The following is a 23591-nucleotide window of genomic DNA, read 5'->3' as shown; positions in this document are numbered from 1 at the left end:
AAACTCGATGCTCTAAATCGTACTCATACTCAACAGCTTTTATAAAAGGAGAAGGTACACTAAGGATCAATTTTGGCTTATTTTCAGAAGTTGGTGATTTTATGCCCTAATGCTATATAGGGTGTGTACTTTCTATATGTAGTAATTATATCCATACTGAAATGGAATACATGCTCAAGATTGTTTTAGTACACTTGAAGCTAGATCAGAGTTGTACTCAAAACAAACATGGCTGAGTATCAGCACGGTAAAAGTTTTATAACCTCCAGTCTGCGTCAGCTAATAATGGAGCACATTGTGTGCCCATGTATATTCCAACAGACTGTTGGAAGACCTGCTCATAAAAGACTACGTAAAATATTGTCAATGAGGAACTCCAGCATATAAATGAATATCAACTTCAGAGTACTTCTGCGTAGAATCAAAGCGTTGTTTAACATAGGAACATTGGATGAATGATCACAAGATATAAATATTTTCGTTTCCATTCTTATTGAAGCAACGGGTGTCTATGATTTCCTCACATAAAGCTACATTTAGGAGAGTTAATTTATCCAGGCTGTTTCTGTGTCTTGTACTAGCTATTTATTTGCAAGTTGTATATGAATTCTGAATGTAATGGACAAAAAGATGCACTCGTACCTTTGTCTCTTGCAGTCTACAGAGTCATATATAAAATTACCATCAGTTTAGTATGTTTAATACTGTAAAAGGGACATTCGCACTTGTCCTTTGGAAATCTGGTCTGACGTTTGAGGATCTGCTGAGAATGGGTTGTCTAAATTTTTTTTGATATTTTCTTTTATTACAACCACCTGCCTCCTTGAACATTAACAACATTGTTTACTACCACGAAACACAGAGCTGTTTCCCAGTATCAACGAACTTAAAACCATTTAAAAAGCTGAACATAACGAACAGTGATCAATCTCATAACTCCTATAAGCAATACAAAATGGATAGTTGGGCAAACAAGGACCTCTGGACATACCAGAGGTGGGATCAAGTGCCTAGGAGGAATAAGCATCCCCTGTCGACCGACAACAACCGCCGTGAGACCTATATCTTGATCAGGCAAACAGAGTTATCCGTAGTCAAAATCAGTGTGTCAGGAACGGTCTAACAATCGGTATGAAACATGTCAGACAACGTTTGACCCAATGATAGGTTGTATTGGCAAATTAGATCGTTATAACAACCATAGAATTTGCGAAATGCTGACTTTAACTCGATTTAAAAACTGACTATACAAAGAACAAGCTCTTGCGTATCGAATCAGTTGCGATATATAAACACCATATGCAGGTGATAATGGAATATTGCTACAGAAATATGGGAATTTGACGACGGAGAAGCTAAAATCATCCCATTTGTCATACAGTTGAGTTGTCAATTTGCCGTTAATGTCTACTTTCAATGAAATATCCAAGTATGAAGCAGATGTGGAAGACTCCGTGGTGTCCTTTATTTCGAGCTCACAGGGATATATCAAATCGACATATGAAAGTTATTATTGTTAATAGACAAAACGTCATCGAAGTGTCGAATTGAAGGCCACAGCTAGCGATTTTTTCTTCTCACGTAGAAGTTTTTGAATAAATTCTGCTTCATATGAATATAGAAACAGGTCAGCTAACAAGGGAGCAGAATTTGTGCCCATGGGAATTCCAACAGACTGTTGGAAGACCTGATCACCAATAACCATGAAGATATTGTCAATGAGGAACTCTAGCATATTTTTTATTTCAACTTCAGAGTACTTGTGCGTGGAATCAGAGTGGTGTTTAACAAAGTAAGTTTTTGAATGACTGATCACTAGACATGAATATTTCCGTTTTCCATTTTTGTTGAAGAAGCAACTGTCTATGGTGTCAAAAAGTCTAGTCTTTAATTTATCGTGAGGAATGGTCATGTATAGTATTGAAAAGTCATAGGTTTTAATGTTATTGATTTGGGAAAAGTTTTGTAATTTCAAGTTTACTATAAGTTCTTTAGAATTGTTTAGAATCCACATTTGATTTACACTACTTCTGGCATTTGTAGTCGCACAGTAAGTTTGACATTATTCCTTCACAGCTGTTAATATTTTCGTGAGGAGAAAAAATAGGAGCTTGGTAGAGCACTTACTGGATCCAACGATGTATCTTTATTTAGTTTAGGAATCCAGTATAGGTAGGGTAACTCATATTCATTCGACACATTGACTGGGATAAACTAAAGCATGGTTTTTAAAGAATTTCATCTTTCGAAAGGGTAGTTGGAGTATAAGTATGATGACCAAAAATGGAATTAATGCAAAGTTCGTTTAAAATACAATTGCAATAACGAACCTTAGAAACAAAGACAATGTTGTTACAAGCTTTGTCAGCTGGAACCAAAACATATTCCTCATGTAATATATCTGATTCTTTTATCACTTCTGGTTTACTAAACCAGAAAAATAGATAGTTCGTACTTTTGTTTTAATACCGGTTTTGTTTTAATACTGGTACATGTATGTCTAATACGGGATTTTAATACAATGCATTCCTCTGATACTTTTAATCCATTCTGACAATGTATCAAGTTCTTCTTTTTCATATTTAGCCCATCCTCTGGCATAGTTTTCGACAGAATTCATAATAGAGATGAAGTTCTGTTGCCAATTGAAAGACCGAGGTTCTCTGTATTTAGGACCTTTAGGAATAAGTGCTTTTAGGTCCTCATTTTCAACTATATCAACATCACCAGTAATGACATGTTCGGCTGAACTATAGTTGAAATAAGGTGAAAAACAAGAACACATAGGTGGATTAAGTATAAGTTGATCTATATCTAGGCACTGCAAAGTTTGTTTATGATTAGAAAGGTTGAATGCAATAGCAGGTCTAAGTATATTTGTAGGAAATACTGGGTGTAGACTTGAACTTGAAACAAGTTGGAATACACCACTGACCTCTTTTATGACAAAGAATGTTGCTTATGTTGACGGCATCAATTTCCTTTGTAACTTTGAGCTTAAGGAACTGGTGGCATGATTTGGAAGGAATATCATCCTATCTATGGTCCTGTGATTGGCAACATTCATAATCATAGATTTCAGGCTATATTCAGGTGTTGAAAACTTCAAGTATAGACTAGCTGTGGCTTCTTCATGAATATGCCCAAAACCAACATGAAGAGTGAAGATAACATACAATCATTAATCTGATAACCTCTATTAAGAATAGGGCAAACCAAAAGGAATAAGCGTCCCCTGTCGACCGGTCACACCTGCCCTAAGCCCTATATCTCGATCAGGTAAACGTGCAAGTTCGAGCCCCGATCATGCCATGGCTGCGTCAACCCTAAGATCGACAAACGCTCGTCATTTAAAAGTGAAAATCACGGGTCTTTTGGATATGACCTTAAAGACGGAGCTACCGTGTCGCAGCAGGTATCTATGGTTCTGAGGGCTAAACATGGTACTGACTAAAACCCGGTCTAAATTTGTGGTACTTCACCTACATACAGCTCCCAGGTTTAGGACGCAAAAGTATTACGTGGATTATCGTTGATCTTCTGCCAGTTCAATGAAAGATGTAAATGATCAGGGTCATATGGGTCACTTTACCTATTCACAACTTTAACCTTGGCCTTAATGTTTGAATTGTACAAAATAGAGATTTTGTACTTGATGAGTCCCGTGGGGATTCGGGTTAGTATAGGTCCTCAGTATCCCTTGCTTGTCGTAAGAGGCGACTAAATGGGGCGGTCCTTCGGATGAAACCGCAAAAACCGAGGTCCCGTGTCGCAGCAGGTGTGGCACGATAAAGATCTCTCCCTGCTCAATGGCCTTAAGCGCCGAGCATAGACTTAAATTTTGAAGCCCTTCACCGGCAGTGGTGACGTCTCCATATGAGTGAAATATTCTCGAGAGGGATGTTAAACAATATTCAATCAATATTTTATTCACAAAGTGAATGGGATCGGGGAGCAGGCATAGCTATACTTGATGAACTGAAGGTCAAAGTAGTTTGAATGATCAAGTGAAGGTCAGATATCAAGGTTAAGTATTCCTAGAATTTGATCACGATCGGGATAATTGCAAAGCTCATGATTTATGTCTGTATAAAATCCTGTCATTTTCTTTCCTCTTGTTATGTATTTCTCTGTACAAGGGTTAATCTGATGTCGTTCATGAATGTAATTGCCTGATAGAATTTATCAAACAACATAGATATGCATAGCTCTTATCCTTGGACGAATTTGGCTCCACTTTTTTGGCACGCTGTTTTTGGCTATATTTAGCTCTAAAACTTCATAGTTATTTTGGATTTCAAACATATCGGTTGAGTATCACTGAAGAGACATTATTTGTCGAAATGCGCATCTGGTGCATCAAAATTGGTACCGTGTAAGTTTTACATATAGAAACTGCATATCGTAGTGGGTAAAGTTCTATAGAGAATCTGTGTATCTCTTCATTGGCATGTATTGTAGAAACTCAACAGGTTGGAGCTTTGGCTTATGTGAGTTCTCAGAAACATCCATGAAACGTTTCACAAGAGGTTCATTGGTCTCGCCCAAGCCACCTTGCTCATAAAGATACCGTACTGATGGTTTTTCAAGAGTCCTGCTATTTAACAATTATATACAGTACATTATATGTCTCAATATACTCTCATGTAGTATTTTTGTTAAACTATAATTATCATTGAAAAAATTCCACTACCAATCTTTCAATCTCAACTCTATGCACATATTGTTCAAGGTGTCATAGATTGGGTTAAGAAATATTTATTCATATAAATATATTATATAATGTAGATTGATTGAATGTATCTAATTTAACGTCCCTCTCGAGAATTTTTCACTCGTATGGAAACGTCACCAAGACCGGTGAAGGTTTTCAAAATTATGCCTATGCCTGGCGCTTATGGCCATTGAGCAGTTTGTGTTCTTTAGCGTGCCACACCGACTGTGACACGGGACATTCATTGATAATGTCATACCCAAGGACCTGTGACATTCACCCCTGATGACGAGTGTTTGGTAATGGAACTGTCACTACCTGTTTTAAAGACTTAGGTCTGTCGCGACCGGGATTCGAACCCCGACCTTCCGTATGTAGGGCGAACGCTTTACCTCTAGACCACCGTGGCGGTATAAAATAATATAAGTGTAGATGTTATAAGACTAATGTAAAACTGCATAAGCTTTAAAACCTTAATTTGGACCTGCTCATTCTCAAAATTTATATACTACTTCTAGGTTCCGATTTTCAAGTGGGAAATGTATGGATCAAGGTGGATTGGGACTTCCGAAACGTCCATGTTCCGAGTATACTTAGTACCCCGCTCTATACAATAGTTCATAACACTGAATTAACCCCACCCCACCCTCCTTGTTTGTACTACTTTACATAGTATTCCATTAAATGGTTGTGAACACAAGTATAATGGTGTAGTTTTCTTTCGATAATGAATCTTCTGCACAATTGATTTAAATACTTGTGCAATGATCTTTGTGTTCCACGAAAGGAAATCCAACCAACTGAGCAAATGTAGCCCCACACTAAACCAAGACGATTAATTATATTGTACACAACACATCTAAATATGTTTACATGTTATTCTGAAACATTTCAATTAATATATCTTTAAAAAGACGATTCTGAATTATCCTTATTGGAAAGATTGTGTAGCCGACAAGGTTGGTGATCAACGACTTGGGAAGATTTAGCCCTTAAGAACAAATGAAAGGTGAAGATAACGAACAGTGATCAATCTCATAACTCCTATAAAGGTGAAGATAACAAACAGTGATCAATCTCATCACTCCTATAAAGGTGAAGATAACGAACAGTGATCAATCTCATAACTCCTAGAAGCAATACAAAATAGAGAGTTGGGCAAACACGGATCTCTGGATACACCAGAGGTGGGATCAGGTGCCTAGGAGGAGTAAGCATCCCCTGTCGACCGGTCACACCCGCCGTGAGCCCTATATCCTGATCAGGCAAACGGAGTTATCCGTAGTCAAAATCAGTGTGCCAAGAACGGCCTAACAATCGGTATGAAACGTCAGACAGCATTTGACCCAATGATAGGTTGTATTGACGAACTAGATCGTTATAACGACCATAGCATTTGCGAAATGCTGACTTCAATCGAGACTGTTTAAACCCCTGTACAATATGATTTACACTCTTATGTACATTCTTTGAATATTTAGCTTTTAACACTTTTTCTATAAATATGTTAAATTATTTAAGGAATGAATTTATTATATAACCACATTACTGTGGCCTTCAATGTGACATTTAGATATATAGACGACGTTTTATCTATCAACAATAATTTTTTATTCATATGTCGATTCGATATATCCATGTGAACTCGAAATAAAAGACACAACAGACTCGTCCACTCCTGCTTCCTACTCAGTTATTTTATTGAAGTAGATATTAAAGGCAAACTAACAATTCAACTTTATAATAAACGGGATAATTTCAGCTTCTCCATCCTCAACTTCCTATATTTATGTAGCAATATTCCATTATCACCCGCATATGGTGTTTATATCTCTCAACTGATTCGATACGCAAGAGCTTGTTCTGTGTATGATCAGTTTTTAAATCGAGGCAGGCTGACAAACAAGTTGATGGCACAAGGGTTTCAACAGTCTCAATTGAAGTCAGTATTTCGCAAATACTATATTGTATTGCTTAAAAGGGTTATTATGAGATTGATCACTGTTCGTTACCTTCACTTTTCATTATATGTTATGAAATACATGTAGTTTGGTTGTAGTAGATTACGCATCATATACTGCGAAGCGGAAAAAGAAAAACCAACACCATAACCTGCTCCAAACCGAATATAAAGGCATAGTGTCTATCTTTTATCTCACAAATGACATCACAATGTTTTGCAAGAAGAACTCCAAAAACAAATTTGTAGTATTAATTATGAGTTATCTATAGCTGCAGCGCCTTGAAATTGAAGTCATTTTGACGATGTGGCCCTTTATAAAAATTTTGTCTGGAGGACAAGATATTAAACTGGTACCCTGCTGATTGGTGGCTACTCACAAACAGAGATGCGAAGTCAACAGGGTACCGGTTTTGACAAATGAGAACAGGGAATTATTTTGTAATTACTATCGTATCCAATGTGTTTGTAAACATTCTGAAGAACTTTTTGTGATTTTCTAGCTATAATCTTTAATTTCGCCACCTTTTTGGAGCATGCAAAATTTTACCAATATCTTAGACACTATGCCTTTAAGCATAGCTTCATTTCTACAATACACTTTTTTATTTCGTCATCTTATGTAAATCATATCTCTATCAACAAATTTATATGACCCAGAGCAATATTGTTAAAGCAACATACATTCGTTTGAACAAGATTTTATAATTTCCCGAACTCGTTAATCTTTGCAACAAGTCTGTTTGAAATTGGTCCTCTTCAACTTAGTCATTATAAGAGTTCCAGATTTCTAAATATAGGGAGAAACATATAACGCGGATGATAACAACCGAAGACGAAATTGTAGAAAGACTCTCTTGAGCCTATGGATCGCGTGAGCTAAAAGGAATTACCAAAACTTTGACCATGTCTTTAATAAACCATGTGATAGTACAAGATTATGGCTTCCGAACAATTGATGCGTGTTGCAATCATCTCTCTTTAATCATAATAAACTACATGTAACCACAGCTCAGAAATCCCTCAAATACAGTCAAACCACTCCAAGTTATATCCACGCCGTGACGGCGGGGGGTTTGGACGATATGGCCGGGCCTTGCGGAATCCCCGAGAATGTAAACTTGTATTTACACTGGGCTTTACCCTGACCTAGAGGAGCATCCTTATACTGGGCCACTATCGATTCAACGAACGGGTTAGGTGCCTGTGCCTTTCTGTAAATAAAATAAAACTTCAGGCAAGCTTTGAAATACAGTAGTGTAGTAGGAAAGGACAATTCATTATTGGTAACAAAAGTTCACCCATCATTCCATACTTCAAATATATTACTATTATTGTTTATTTGTTTGTCGTTTTGTTGTTGTTTGTAAAATGGATGTGGCAAACATAGGTACATCTACTTAAGTATTCTAAGATGCTCACGTATGATGCGTGAATCACAAGGTGATGAGGGGTGGTGCTGGAGAGAGTATAACATCCACTTTGTTAATAGTGAAGGCGTCAGTGAACTGTGAACCAGTGGGGCGGAATTTGGTGTTACTTTGTCCTAGGGGTGCTTCTTTATATTGCGAAACAATAGATTCCACAGAAATGGTCTTTTCCTTCCTTGAAAACATTAGTACATGTATAGTATATCAGGAGTATGTAGGTTTGTTACACGAGAACTGTAAAGGATGCTATGACCGACTTGCAAAGCAGAACTCCGACAGAACAGTCTGGCCCATGTACAACAAGTATCATACTATCAATATCTTACAATGTATGTATAGAGTAGGTATAGGGATCTCTGTTTATATGCCATGTTTTGTTTGTATGGTGATAAATGTACATGTACCATTGGAGAATTTTTCACTCATATGCTTTAAGGAGAGTGCCACAAAATGTTTACCTATGCATGGCACTCCGGGCAGTAGCAGTGTAGGTTCTGTATCGTGCCAACGCCTACTGTGACACGGGAAACCCGTTTTTAAGGACATGTCTAAAAGACTTGAATTTCACATCTAGTTTCGGGTGCTTGGCGAAGGAATAGTGACCACCTATCATGGCCTATTGTTAAACATGTTTTAAAATCAAGCCAAACGTAAATCCAAACGCTAACGCCAAGGGAAGGATTCTGTTTGTCGCAATGAGGTATGGTTAAGGAGTACATTTTAAAACTGCAGCTTGGTCAAATACAACAAAAATAAAACATAACCGAACACAAATTACTTAGACCGGACGTCTTTACAACTTTACAGACAGACAGGATTCATACATTGGAATAAATTTGCATATGCATATCCGGTCATTAAAATCATGTTAGAACTGGATAGACAGTCTTGAGCACCAACCTGACATATTAGTACCGGAATTTAGTCATGAAAACTTACAGTAAGTTTGCGTACTGCACGGCCCCGTAGGCGGCTGCTGCCGCCAGTCCCACTCCGGCCACGGCACCCACCGCTCCACCGGCAGCTGCTGCAGCCGACGCTGTGAAATACAGTGAAAGAGTACATGTATACAGTTATATATGTGGCAAAATAGGTATTCAGAAGATTTCGTTAATTTAAGATGACGGACCTAAATCGAGTTAAGCTCTGAGCGGAAAGATGTGCATGTACTAAAGTTTGACGGTTGGTAAATTTATTCACGTACATTGTATTTAGTTAATCATGAATTGTTTGTGTATTTAAATTTTTGCCCCCCCCCCCATCAAAATATATAGATTGGTGTATTTTTAAGTAATAAATAACTCGTCAAGGACCTACAGTGTATAACCGATTTTCGTGTGATTTCTTGCAATATGTTATACCAGATATGCAAGACCCGCAAAAATGTATACCCTCCCTCGCCCTTCGGTTTCAAGGAACAATGTTTGATTAATATACCAAAATGATTGAACTATCTTTTGAAGAATATCTACTAATTTCAAAGCAGAGTGAGACAGGATTTTTTAAAATGTTGTCTCAAGTGTAAAACACGTGAAAATATTACCACCACGCCCAAATAAAACCTGTCTTACTCGTGAAATAAATTCAATATCCAACAACAAAACATTGAATATTCTCTATTTATCATTTCGAACTCCGACCTGAAATATCTATAACCATTGAAAAAAGAAACTGGGTTCGTCATCCTTAAAGAAACCTTGTACTTACAACCTCCACCAGAGGATGTCGAATCCCCGTTATCGTCTGCTGTTTTATTTAAGAAGGTCAAAGGTCTTGGAGTAGTTGGAGCAGGGGTTGGACAGCGGAAAAAGTCTGAGTTCAGGGTCTCATTATCTGCCAAAAAATATCAAAAATTCTGTATTCCATCGAAAACCAAAAATAAAACGTGAGAAATTGTTCGAGAAGTTCATCATACCTAGTTTGGGTACAAGTTCCGGAACAAGAGCACAGAGATATTGGAACATGTCCACTGTGTGTAAATAGTAGGAGTCGGGGTCACTAGCAATATCTGCCAGCTCTACGTTAGTGTTAGAGGCGGCATTGCCAATACCAATGGCGTACACTTCCACATTGTCGGCGTGTAGTTCCGCCGCCCTTTGCTGTGTCAGGAGGCTATTGGCAGACAGTCCATCCGTCAGCACCACCACTGCTTTAGGAACTCCCGAGCGCGCGCCGCCACTAGACGTCAGAACGTTTGTCCTCACGTGATCAAGCGCAGAAAATGTGTAAGTTCCTCCGCCTGTAGATATTGTCTTCAAATTCGAAATGGCGTCCAGTAACGTTTGATTGTTTGTGTAGGTGTTCAAAGGGAAAATTGTTTGAACGTTTGTGGAGTAAGAAACCGCAGAAACTTGTATATTGGACGGGCCTATTGTCAGCCATTTTGTTACGTTGTAAACAAAATCCACTGCATCCTCGAAATCATCCTGACTTACGCTTCCTGATTTGTCCAGAACAAAAACAACGTCTGCAAAGAATTAACATTTTTATGATGATTATATGCATGTACATATATGAGTAGAATATTAGTACATTCCTTTCCAATTCAGAGCTAAATATCAAACAAGGAAGAGCTGCAAACACATGAGAATAGACAACGCCGAAGGATACCAGTAGACGAAATGTAATCCTGATAAATACTAATGATATAGAGAAATTTAATCATATAACATGTTAAACTTACACCATACTCTCTATCACGATATATATTGTTTTTACCCTAATTTAGATTGTTTTCCTATAATTTCTACGGAGAAACTATATTTTCAACATACTTTATCTAGTATTATTAGTGAAATAATATAGTCTCCGTATATATACTATTATTGCAATATTATTGTATACATGTATCTGTGCTATAAAACATAGTTCTCCAACACCCTCCACGGTCCCAAGCTGAATAATAATAAAGTGGAGAAGATAAGCTACGAATATGGACATACCTCGCTCCGTTCCTGTACAGAGAACCAAGAAGGAAATGAGTAGAAGAAACCCTATCACATCAGATAAGCGATTCATATTGTCTGGTGATCAGTCATTGTAGAAAATGTATGAGAATTCAATTCTCCAACTGGTAATGCCGAGATTGAAGGCTTTGTTTAATGTGTTACGTATTTGATAAGGGAAGATTGGCAATTCACAATTAGTAATTTGGGATTAAGAGAGGTTTAACCTCCCATTGTTTGACCGAACTGGGTAAGAGCCAAAGAAGGTGAAACGGGCGTTTAACAAATGAACATGGTAATACCGTAGTGACACAGCTACATTGGCCCTCGTATTCTTAACGCTACATCACCTTTTCCAACACTTCAAGTTCCCATTATGCTTGTTTATTTCAACTTAAAAGAATGCAACACTGAAATGTCAAGCCACCACCACAAATATTACATGTCCGATGAAAGAATAACCCAACCGGGTTTCATAGACGGCACTAGGAGATCTGGTACAAATAGGGACGGGGTGTACTAGTATTTTAAGATTTTATTTTCATTTAAGAAATACCTGAAATTCCGAATACAGTGCTATAAAAAATGAATAAGGAATTCGTATAATGTACATGTAAAGCATGAAATAAACCATTCTTCCCCAAGTGAATATGGGATTTTCGGACCGACAGATCAAGAGTTCCCAAAAGTGATCCAATCAGCTAAGAATCAGATCATGTCATGCGTCCAAATTCTTGTGATCTTTTAAAATATCGGTCATACTCGCGATTTAGATACAATAGTTAAGTTGCATCTGTTTGAATCATTCGTACATAATATAAAGTCGATTCAAAGTGGCACAGGTCTAACGCCGTTTTATAACCGGAAGCCAATGTAACCATATACATGTGTCTGTACAAGAATATGGTTACACTGAATATTTGGAATAATTCAGGGTCCTGTTTTACAAAAGAACTCACGACTGAGCTAAAAATGTTACATAGTTCTAAAAACTTTTCAACTTAATTGATTTTGTGAGATCACACTTTTATAAAATAACAAAACTAAACTCCTCTTATTCACAGAAAAATCACAATAGATAAGCAACGTAAAGAATAAAATAATTGCAAGAGAAGATTTTGGTCTTAGTCGTAAGGTCTTTTATAAAACGTGGCCCTGCAGTTTCGCAGCCAGACAAGAGAGCTACAGTCCTACCGCTACCGGTCGTTGTAGCTTATTGATTACGGCGCTTGCTTCCCAACCGGAAGGCCCGGGTTCGATTCTCGAGGTCAAACCTAAGGCATTTAGCAAACAAAGCTGTTCCTTCGTCAAGCACTCGCCATTACAAGTGAAACTTTATGGAGCGCCAAATTAAAATACACTCAAATAATTAAAGGTATTTTCAATTCTTTGAAGATGTCATCAATTCATTTGATGTGCGCAACAATCCAATTAAAGACATCTTCAAATCATTAATGATGTCTTAAATTCTAAATTATTGCGTGCATTAATTGAAGCATTGATAGGATTAACTATTCTGATAAACTGATGTACGCAATAATTGAATTGTTGCTTTCTTCAAATAAATTAATGATATCAACAATATTGAATGGATGCACACTATGCGATTCCATTGAAAAAAGTAATAATTCAATTATAATTGCTCTTTCCAATTAAATTGTAGCATACATCCATTCAAATAATACGCACAATATAAATGAGTTATTGTTCTCTTCAATAGAATTAATGATCTGATTAATTCGTTTGATGCACGCAATAGTTCTTTAATAGCGAGAGAAGAAAAATAATTAGAGATATCTTTAATTCATCATATCCACAATTGAATTATAATGAACTCTTGAATCGTTGCTCTCTTTAAAAGAACTGATACGCGCATCCATTCCATATGTATAATATCGTTGTAAATAATTAAAGATATCTTCGAATGAATTAAAGAGATCATCCATAAAAATCATTTATACTGAGCTCTAGATTAATATTTTAGTGAGAAATATTTCCACCACATTGATGCGCGCATCAATTGAATTGATGCATGCAATAATCGATATGATGCGCGCATCAATTCAATTGTTGCGCACATCAAATGAATTAATGATATCTCCGAATATTTAAAGAAATCTTCAATTATATGAGTTTATGTTAATTTTGCGTTCCATAAAAATCACGGGTCTCTCGGATATAACCTTTAAAAAAGAGGTCCCGTGTCGGGGTAGGTGTTGGTATGATAAACAACTCTCACTAAGTACGGTCGTAAGTGACATGCACAAGTTAGAATAGTGGCACTTCATATAAAACTGGTAACGTTTCTACATAATAATAATAAAGCCTTTATTTATCCAGGATTACATATTTAGCGATAACGCTAGTTTTCAATATGGTCCTGCATATATACATACATACAGACAGATATTAGTGAAATAAACACAGATTAAAAGAAGTAAAATACATATAAACTTAAGAAATAATTATGAATGTAAGATAAATAGGAACAAAATGAAGCTTAAAAAGTATGGTGATAATCTCTAAGATAATTTCTCTTAAAACACACAACACTTGTTGAGTTTCTTAAATTTTGACTCAAGTCATTCCACACTGTGCTCCCTGAAATGCTGAAAGATCTTCTATAATATTCTGTTTTTGCCCTGGGTATATACAATATATTTGAATAAGAATTTCTAGTTTGCCTTTGACTGACTTCTGATACATATTTAAAAACATTTAAATAATCTGGCATTCAACCATGTAAAACTTTATACACTAAAATGACTTTTCTATAGACAAAGTAATCTGATAGAGGCAACCAGTTAAGTTCTGTAAACATGACATTAGATGGTGTTTCAAAATTTCTGATGTTAAGAATTACCCTTGCAGCTCGTTTTTACCATATAAAAAGCTTATTCACATTTTCAGCATATCTTGGATTGCTCCATGTAGTACAACAATATGTAAAATGTGGAAAAATCATAGTATTAAAAATCTTCAGCAGCGCATCGTTTGACATCAAATATCTTATTCTTCTTAAAATGCCAATTCTCTTGGAAATCTTGTTCATAAGTGATTCTATATGACTTTTCCAGGACAAAGTTTCATCAATAAACCAAGTAATTTTGACTCCTGAACACATTCTATGACATGGTTATTTATCACTAAATTTAATTTTCGATACTTTGATAATTTTTGTGCCGATCCAACAAGCATACATTGAATTTTAGACAGGTTTAAGCTTAAATTTTTTTTACATGGGTGAACAGTTCTTGAATGAAACGTAAAACAACTCACAAACATACATACAAACAATTGAGTATTTGAATGACGCCATAATACATGCGCAATAAAGCTAATATATATGAATATGAAACGGAACTCAGTGCAGCTATGGAAAAGGGGGATTTTGGGATGTATGTATATATTTTACTGATCTCGTACATTCTGAAGTCTTCCTGTGCAAAATTACAAGGGGTAGTGAAATAATTTGCTTGAAACAAAAATTCATAACTATATATGTATATTCTAATTTTTTTAATACTAGCTGTTTGTCTGAGTGTATTTGACCTAAATTGCCTTTATCAAAATTGGGCCAGTGTGAACCAGTCCTCCTGATTTTTATTTATTTATTTATTTATTTTATTTTTTTTTTTATTTTTTTTATTTATTTATTTATTTTTTTTTTTTTTGGTTGTTGTTGGTATAATGTCTTGTTGGAGGGAACAGTACAAATAAGCAATGCATTCAGAATTCCTGTTGAAATACAGTTCTGTATATGACGGTTAGTACTGTTTCGAGATAAGAATTCCAGTAAAACTATCCCAAGTCGTTGTCACTGTAGAAAATTACATCTCTATCCATTTTTTCACATTTTATTAAATTTATTTTTATATATTGTTATCATATTTTTTAATGTTCATTTTAGTACTAGATTATGATTTTGATGCTAATGTTTGATTTTGATGTTGATGTATGATTTTACAAAAACCAAGACCAAAAACAACCTGGCGAAAGACGGTCGAAAATGAACTAAAGAGTCTTAACTTAACTTGGGGCAAAAACATTAAGGCAAAAGCAAAAAATAGAGTTGAGTGGCGAAGTCTTGTATTGACCTTATGCTCCGACTGGAGTGAAGAGGATAGGTAGGTATGATTTTACAATTTCATTTTTGGTGTAGTTTATAATTTCATTTTTTAGTATTTTAATACCTCAATTACATTCTTAAATCTTTTAATCAATCAACTTTTGCGAGACCGATATCCATGCCTTTCTTAAAGCTGAGAATAGGGAGAGAACTCTCAAGAAGCTTTGTGGAGATTTTGTAGGAGTTATTCTTCGTTGTTCTCGGCACTCGGTTGTTTCCGTAATACTCCGCCTAGCTATACTCCGCCTCGTTAGGTGAAGGAAACGAATGATATTATCTTTACTCCTTTATTCTGTTTTGTTTATTTCCGTCATACTGATCAATATTTTAATCGCATATCTTCAAATAATCGTTATAATGCATGACAGGTCTAAGTTAAATCAGATATTAAATATTTATATGTTGTTTACTGCGGTTATTGTAATAAGTCTCTGTGGCGCAATCGGTTAGCGCGTTCGGCTGTTAACCGAAAGGTTGGTGGTTCGAGCCCACCCAGGGACGTTACTTTTTTTTTTTTACCCTCTTTCAAACCCACATCATTTATATGTGTACGTTATTTCAGAAAGCTTAGTTGTCAAATTCGTTTTGCAAAATGAATTTCAGAATCGTATATTTAGGCCTAATAAGCATGTAAAATTTATTTTGAACAATATATGACACTGTATTTGCACTTGATTATGTATTATATACAATATTTGTATATATTTTCAGGCTGCCCCTTGAGGGCCCTTGATTGGAAAATAAAATATGTTCTATGTTTTGTATTGTATCTGTTTGTATCTGTTGTATATTACTCATAATCATAGACGTAAAAGAAAAGGTCTGCTTTACGTTTATGTCATAATGTATGGTAATTCATGGGCGAGGGCTATCTAAGTTTTTGAACTTGTGCCTAATCCTTTTGATGTTTTTTTTTGTGTCAATCGAATATGTTCAATTCAAATTCATATGTTTGGCGGAATGCAAGTAGCTAGCGGATGACCTGAGAAAAGAATAATTTTGTAATGCACCAAATATAAAAACTGAGAAGCTTCATCACTATCTGAAGAACAATTCTTGATCCATTGGGTGCTTTATGGCAACCTCTATATTTCTTTCATTCTTTTTTTTTTGGGGGGGGGGGGGTCTTCTTAATTTTTAAATAAGTTCCTGCATGTATTTTTTTTCCCATTCTATAAATTTTCTTTCAGAATGCACATATTAAAACCAAGGTCTGTATTATAACAAATTATCCAAGATTTATGGATATTATCCACATTGAAATTTTCATATGATATTTTGCTTATTTGATTTAAAAGTATTTTCCTGTTCATAAAGTAGTGGTTTCTTTAATTATATATATATATATATATATATATATATATATATATATATATTGATTTGAAGGGATTGGTATTCCTCTTTACTGAAACCTTATTTATTTGGGTTTTATGTTCCCGAGATCGAAGATCGGGGGCATATTGTTGTTGTCCTGTCTGCCTTTCTGACCAAGACTTAAATAATCTTGCTCATTACTTTTGACTTTCATATTTCATTGAGCATTCCTTTTCACATTACCTTTCTTTTGGTACCAAAGTTTTTGACCTTGTGACATTGACATTGTTCGATCACTTTTATTTAATACAAACTATAAAAGCCCTAGGCATTGCCTAGGTTCACCTTTTTGCTGTTCATGAACATAACTACGAAATATATTTAACTACATTTTTAGCATCTGAATTTTTAAAACTTACAAGTGCATGCTAAACAATTTCTGCAATATTGTGGATATCCCAAATAATATAAGTACATATGAAGAGTGAGATCAAATAATGTTTTGTTTTAAAAGAATAAACGAAATCACTGGCACATATATTTGCAGATACAGAAGGTTCAATGAAAACAACTTTGTTCAAAATAGCTGAGGAAAAGGGGGGGGGGGGACATTTTTTTTTTTACATGTGTGATTATCGTACATGATGCATACGTATAAAATTTGGTGTCTCTGCAAGATATTCCGTCGTGTAAGACTGAGGGGAACGGCTTATGGGATCTGTACCTGGAGAGAAAGTTTGAATTGTTTAGCATGCACTTAATTGTAAGTTTAAAAATTCAGATGCTAAAAATGTATTTCATATCTATGTTCATAAACAGCAATATATTGACACACAATGACACGTGTAGTGAGTGATTAAGACATTGATCAATATATATATAGGTATACCTATACACCTGTCACCTCATTAACCCCGTACCTGTAATGATTTCTCTTTGTGGCATTTTCCCCGGATGAATATCGCCTTATGGCCGTGTCAATGACAAGGTGATAAATTATTGAAAATAGTTGACCACATGATTATGTTTTTAAATGCCCTATAGAGAAATGCAGTGGATGCTCAAATGAAATAAATCATTAGAAGCTGAAAATAAATTAATCTCACTGTTCAAACAATCCAAATCAAAGTTACATAATATTATGTCTCTGGTTCTAAGGGTATAATCATTTGCGATTCAATTTGTTCAATATTTCTTAAAATACAATATTAATCTACATGTACATGCATGTGGATTTCTTAAAAGAATGCTAATAATTATAAATTTAGATCACACTAATTATTCTTATTGTCCGAAATTACCTCCGTTGAGAGAACCCCCGATATTGAATCTCCCGTCAATCAGTTACCTGAAGGCGGTGCTGTGTGACGTCACGCAAGGTAGCTGTTGTTTTGTGTAGAAATGTGAACAAACATGACGGAGCGAACTATCGAAGGCGATGAATGTGTTTGAAATACAAATTAGTGGATTTTTGCGAAGTGATACAAACACAGAAATTATGAAGATGAGGTGAAATTATGATCATTATGTGGATTTACTAAAAACCGAAGGACTGATGTGAAGTTTCTTATCCATTCTCAGGTGTAGTATACGTACAGCGACCATGCTCTGGAGTGTGTCAACATAAAAGGGACAAAATCCGAAAAGCAATGTGTACATAGTCTTCGAAAACTACTGTTACTAAATACTGTGAGGAAAATTGTAATCCTTTAACGAGGTTTTTACACCAAAAATTTCTTCTCGAGGATTTGTGAAAGTGATAATGGGTGCTGTTCAAAGCAAGTATTAAAGATGGAAATATCGGGAATTTTCGAATGTGCCAAATGTGGTCATACCCCGGCGCGGAAAAGATGGACAGTAATAGTGCTGGTTGTGCTGCAGTTCTTAGTGACATATGCCCAGGGACAAGGGCCAGGCACAAACTTTTCGGTATTCGAGGGGCGACCCCCAGGTACTTTTGTAGGAAATTTGATAGTCCAGACTTCATATTCATATACCTTCAATGAAGCACAGCCATACTTTTCACTAAATCCCACGACTGGTGAAATATCCACCAAAATTGAAATAGATAGAGAATTATTGTCATCAGATCGACTCAATATTCTTGTGATTGGTCGTCCCCCAGGAAACCTATCACAAATTCCCATTGATATCTACATTACGGTGCTAGACATAAATGACAATTCACCCACTTTTCCACAGAGTCCAGTCCAAAGGGACATTTCGGAGAAGGCTAACATTGGGTATAAAATCAGACTCGATACTGCCATAGACAGAGACATAAAAAGGAATGGCAATGTTACACTTTACGAAATAGTGAAAAATGATGACAATAAATTTATAACAGTATTTGATCCCTCAAAATTTGGACAAGTCTTGTATTTAGAACTTATTTCGGGACTAGATCGGGAAGAAAAAGATTCTTATGAATTAACTATCCGCGCGTCTGATCAAGGTGAAATGCCTTTGTATGGAGACTTAGTTGTAAAAATTTATGTCACAGACACCAACGATAACCCACCAATTTTCTCACTGAGTCAATACACAGCAACAGTGAATGAAAGCTCCCCAATAGATACCCTTGTGATTCGAGTAGATGCAACTGACGATGATGTCGGAGAAAATGGAAATGTATTTTATACAATGACTGACGAATCGCAACAGTTTAAAATTGATGAACGAACTGGAGAAATTCGTACCACTCGGACGCCCTTGCTCTGCCAGACTGTGTGTGGGGGAGCGCAACCTTGCTCGTCAACTGGATGCATCTCTCTGACATTGGAGGCTCGAGATGGTGGAAATCCATCACTAAATGGTCGAGCTTATGTAACCGTCAGTATCACAGATGAAAATGACCATGCACCAACCATCAATATAGTTCACCAGGGCTCAGTAAAAAATTACGTATCTGTGAATGAAACTGCTAAAAATGGCGATTTCATCGTAGCCATTACAGTGAGTGATGCAGACACAGGAATGTCAGCCAACATATCATCGGTGAAAATTATCACAGGAAATGAACTCAACCATTTTAAACTTTTTTCAAGTTTTCAAAACAAATTTAATGCATTGCTAGTAAATGTGGATAGTTTAGACAGAGAGAGAGTAGACATGTATAATCTTACCATTCAAGCAGTAGACATGGGGTCCCCTCCTAAAACCGGAACCAAAAGTCTAGTTGTTGTTGTGGCTGATGTGAACGAGTTTCCACCAAATTTCTTTCAGAAACAGTATGTGGCAAATGTCCTTGAGACCTTGCCTGTTGGGAGCTTTATTGCTAACCTGGTAGCAGAAGACAAAGATTCCGGAATCAATGCTCAGTTGACCTACAGAATTGTGTCTGGAAATACATTGGGCTGGTTCAAAATCAATTCACAGACTGGACTAGTGATACTGAACAAGCGTCTGAAATACAATCTGGCCACAGAAGTTGTTATGAACATCTCAGCTCAAGATGGAGCAAGTGTTCCTCTCATAAGTTACACCAAATTGACGGTAAGAATCAGTGATGAAAATGATGTAACGCCGACATTTAGCCAGTCCTCTTACCAAGTCCATTTGCGAGAGGGACAGCAGTTGGGAACAGAGGTACTGCAGCTGACAGCAGTGGACACAGACACTGGAGTCAATGGAACAGTGGACTATAGCTTTCACCAGGAAGTTCAAGAACTGTATCCAAACACATTTAGTGTACAATCTCAAACTGGCAGGGTCATCACACTAAAGAGACTGGACAGAGAAACCATCAGTTACTATGTTATCCGAGTGATTGCAAGAGATCAGTCTGTTCTGCCTTTGTCATCTACTGCTACAATCCTCCTCACAGTGGATGATGAAAATGACAATGTGCCCATATTTTATCCACAAAAGTACTTTGCTAATATACTGAGATCAGCTTCCTCAGGTACAAAAGTTGTGAAAGTGAAAGCTGTTGACCCAGATCTGGGAGAGGGTGGCAGAATATATTATGCCTTAGCAAATGACTACTCACAATTTGTGCTGGATACAAACACTGGCTGGATCAGTACCACAAATGTATTTGAGAGTTCAACCCTTCAGAATTACTCCTTGCAAGTAACCTGCAGAGACACAAATACTGTGCACAGGGCAGCCGTGAATGCTGTTGTAAAAATAACAGTTGTAACATCTCTAAACTCTTTGCCAGTATTAACCAGGGACCCATACCAGTTTACAGTAATGGAAAATCTTCCTGAGAACCAGTTTGTTGGGTCAGTAGCAGTGTCTAGTAGTGGTACTCCATCTTATGCTATCACTGATGGGGATTACAATGGCAATTTCAAAATTGACGAACAGCAAGGGGAAATACGTACAACCAGATCACTGGATCGAGAAAATATTCCCCAGTATGAACTCAGTGTAACTGCAACAGGTCAAGGTGGTTCAGCAAATGTCAAGGTCATTATAACAGTGCAGGATAAGAATGATAACACACCAGAATTTAAATATAATTTCGTTGACATTGAACTTCCTGAGAACAGTGCTGTGGGCCATGAAGTTTACTATGCTTTTGCTAGAGATGAGGATTCTGGTGCCAATGGTGTTGTGTCTTACACACTAACTACTAATACCAACTTATTCAAAGTCAATCCAAACACAGGAATGATCACCTTGACACGACTTTACCAGAAGGTCTATGGTTCCAAATTCAATTTGACGGTTACTGCCTCAGATTCAGGATCCTCTCCAAGTAGTGCATCCATGGTTGTGCAAGTCCATATTACAGATGTCAATGACCACAACCCAGTGTTTCCCAAAATGGACTATGCCATAACTCTGGAGGAATCCACTCTGGTTAACACTCAGTTTCACACCCTCACCGCCACAGACTCTGACTCAGGCAGAAATGCTGACCTGATCTATAACATCACACGAGGAAATGGGGATGGGAAATTTGGAATCTTTCCTGATGGAAAACTGTACATTGCTAAGCAACTGGATAGGGAAACAAGAGACCTGTATAAATTGACTATCATGGCAGAGGACCATGGTGTTCTCATCAGAACTTCAGAGGTGAATGTCACCATCCATATCCTGGACAGTAATGACAACAGACCCAGATTCCTCAACCAGACGTACTCTTTTTACGTGTCTGAAAACGATCGTCCTGGACAGAAGATTGGGGCTGTGAAAGCCTCAGATGCGGACATAGGTAGAAATGCAGAACTTGCTTTCTTACTAGCAGAAGATCAGGACAATTTCACCATTGATTTCCAGACTGGAGAAATCACAACTCTGAAGACATATGATAGAGAGGCTCTGATAGCTGAGACTGGGAAGGATTACTACAGTGTTGATGTGACTGTGATAGATAATGGTGTCAGGAGACAAGAAGATACAGTAATTGCGCACATCTATATTTTGGATCAAAATGACAACCCGCCTCAGTTTGATAAAGACATCTACAGAACATCAGTGAAAGAGAACCTGGCTAAGTATTCATTTGTGTACAAAGTAAGTGCAACAGACTTAGATGTGGAGGAAAATGCAGCTCTTACCTACACAATTATTGATGGAGATACTGATGAGATGTTCAACATAAACCCAGTAACTGGGCAAATCTCCCTGAATGGAAACCTAGACACCGAGACTCTTGATCTGTATAGTTTGAAAGTACTAGCTGCAGACAATGGCAAATCCAAAACATTCACTGCCACCGCCACAGTCATCATTAACATCCTAGACATCAATGATAACACCCCACTTTTCCATCTTACTGTGTATGAAGTCAATATCCCAGAGAACACCAAACTTGGAGAAAAGTTGATTCAGGTCACAGCAGATGACACAGATCTGGGCATCAATGCCGAGATTGAGTACTCTTTGAATGGATCAGATGGGACATTTGTATTGGACAGTCATAATGGAAACCTGTACCTAGCCAAACTAGTGGACTTTGAGACAAAGCAATTATATAGTCTCAAAGTCATCGCTACAGATAAAGGTGATCCAAGGTTGTCCTCAGAGGCTGATTTAAATGTTCGGATCATGGATGTCAATGATAATTCTCCCAAGTTTGTTACTGATTTCAGCGTATTGTCAATTTCGGAAAGTACCGAGCAGTTTACTACTATTGGACAGATCTCTGCCAATGATAAAGACAATGGTTTAAATGGACATATTGAGTACCACATCATCAGCCAAGATCCTCCTGGAAACAATTTCTACATCAACAAAAATGATGGGAGACTGCGTTTGGAGACCCCACTGAACAGGGAGAAAGTTTCCTTGTATATGTTGACTGTTGTTGCCACAGATTTAGCCCCCAATTCCAGTCAGCGTCTTACTTCAGAAAAAACATTTTCCATTCGTGTTCTAGATGAAAATGACAATGACCCAATCTTAAGAAGTGCACCAGCAATCAAAATACAGTACCCTACAAGTCAAGGTCATATTGGGACTATACTTGCCTCTGATCCGGATTTTGGCAGTAATGGAACTATTGTATTTCAGCTCATGAGTGATGCAGAAATAAACAGCAAGTTTAATTTGGACAGTAGACTTGGGAAACTCTACCTGACAAAAAACCTGCCTCAGCATCCTACAATGTACAAGCTAAATGTCCAGATTTCAGATGAAGGACGTCCTGCTCGGACCACAACTGTCACCATCACTGTGATACTGGTTCAGAGTGATGGTACTGGTACAGGACCTCCATTCAGAAACACTCCGTACATGTTCTCTATTAGGGAAAATGTGAACGCTTCTGTGAATTCCATTTTAAGTCCAGAAGCTAATGTGGAATTTTATATTGTGGATACAAAATCTTCGCTCATGAATGTTGGATATTATTTCACTTTGAACAAGAAGACTGGAATGATTAGTACAAATGGGATGTTGGATAGGGAGGTGACAGGGAACCAAGTGAACTTGACTGTGTGCGCTGTCAACACTCAGTCTGCCAGTCCTGCAGTCACAGTGGAAGTGGTGAGTACAATTATGTCCTAGCTTTGTACAATTTGGAAATGGATGGCTTTAGTTTTTCGAGTGTAGATATGTATAATTGTTGGTTTTTTTTATTGAAAAATGATTCAGTAATTTCAGTTTATTATGCTGGTGCTCAAAAATTGTTGTGTTATGA

The 23591-nt window shown here is 36.8% G+C and overlaps 2 protein-coding genes and 1 non-coding gene across 3 annotated transcripts in view; 2 read left to right on the top strand and 1 right to left on the bottom strand.

The window, feature by feature from the left end:
- Positions 1–8108: 8108 nt before the first annotated feature.
- Positions 8109–11122, bottom strand: LOC125667243 (collagen alpha-1(XII) chain-like). The gene is made up of 5 exons (XM_048900601.2): positions 11047–11122; positions 10020–10571; positions 9812–9937; positions 9044–9143; positions 8109–8279 (listed from the first exon to the last, which is right to left on the bottom strand). Exons 1-5 carry the CDS (start codon positions 11120–11122, stop codon positions 8111–8113), a joined length of 1023 nt encoding a protein of 340 aa, XP_048756558.1. The 3' UTR covers positions 8109–8110.
- A 4483-nt stretch (positions 11123–15605) lies between these two features.
- Trnan-guu (transfer RNA asparagine (anticodon GUU)) lies at positions 15606–15679 on the top strand. Its single transcript has one exon. It is a non-coding gene; the product is annotated as a tRNA-Asn (tRNA).
- A 1439-nt stretch (positions 15680–17118) lies between these two features.
- Positions 17119–23591, top strand: part of LOC125667248 (protocadherin Fat 4-like) — a 43890-nt gene continuing 37417 nt past the window's right edge. The window contains exon 1 of the mRNA XM_048900606.2: positions 17119–23437. Within this exon, the coding sequence (XP_048756563.2) occupies positions 18284–23437 (5154 nt within the window). The 5' untranslated portion in view covers positions 17119–18283. The remainder of the gene's footprint in view (positions 23438–23591) is intronic.

The sequence above is a fragment of the Ostrea edulis genome, chromosome 2 (genome assembly GCF_947568905.1).
Source record: "Ostrea edulis chromosome 2, xbOstEdul1.1, whole genome shotgun sequence".
NCBI classification, from domain to species: domain Eukaryota; kingdom Metazoa; phylum Mollusca; class Bivalvia; order Ostreida; family Ostreidae; genus Ostrea; species Ostrea edulis.
Note: the sequence above shows the minus strand (reverse complement) of the source record. Positions and strands in the feature narration are given on the sequence as shown.

Bases quoted from the DNA above. Each gene is read 5' to 3' on its own strand.
- LOC125667243 (XM_048900601.2), bottom strand. From the start codon at position 11,122: ATGAATCGCTTATCTGATGTGATAGGGTTTCTTCTACTCATTTCCTTC. The intron at 10,572-11,046 runs GTATGTCCATAT...AATTCTTTGCAG, and splicing joins CTGTACAGGAACGGAGCGAG to ACGTTGTTTTTGTTCTGGAC. The intron at 9,938-10,019 runs GTATGATGAACT...ATTTTTTGGCAG, and splicing joins GGAACTTGTACCCAAACTAG to ATAATGAGACCCTGAACTCA.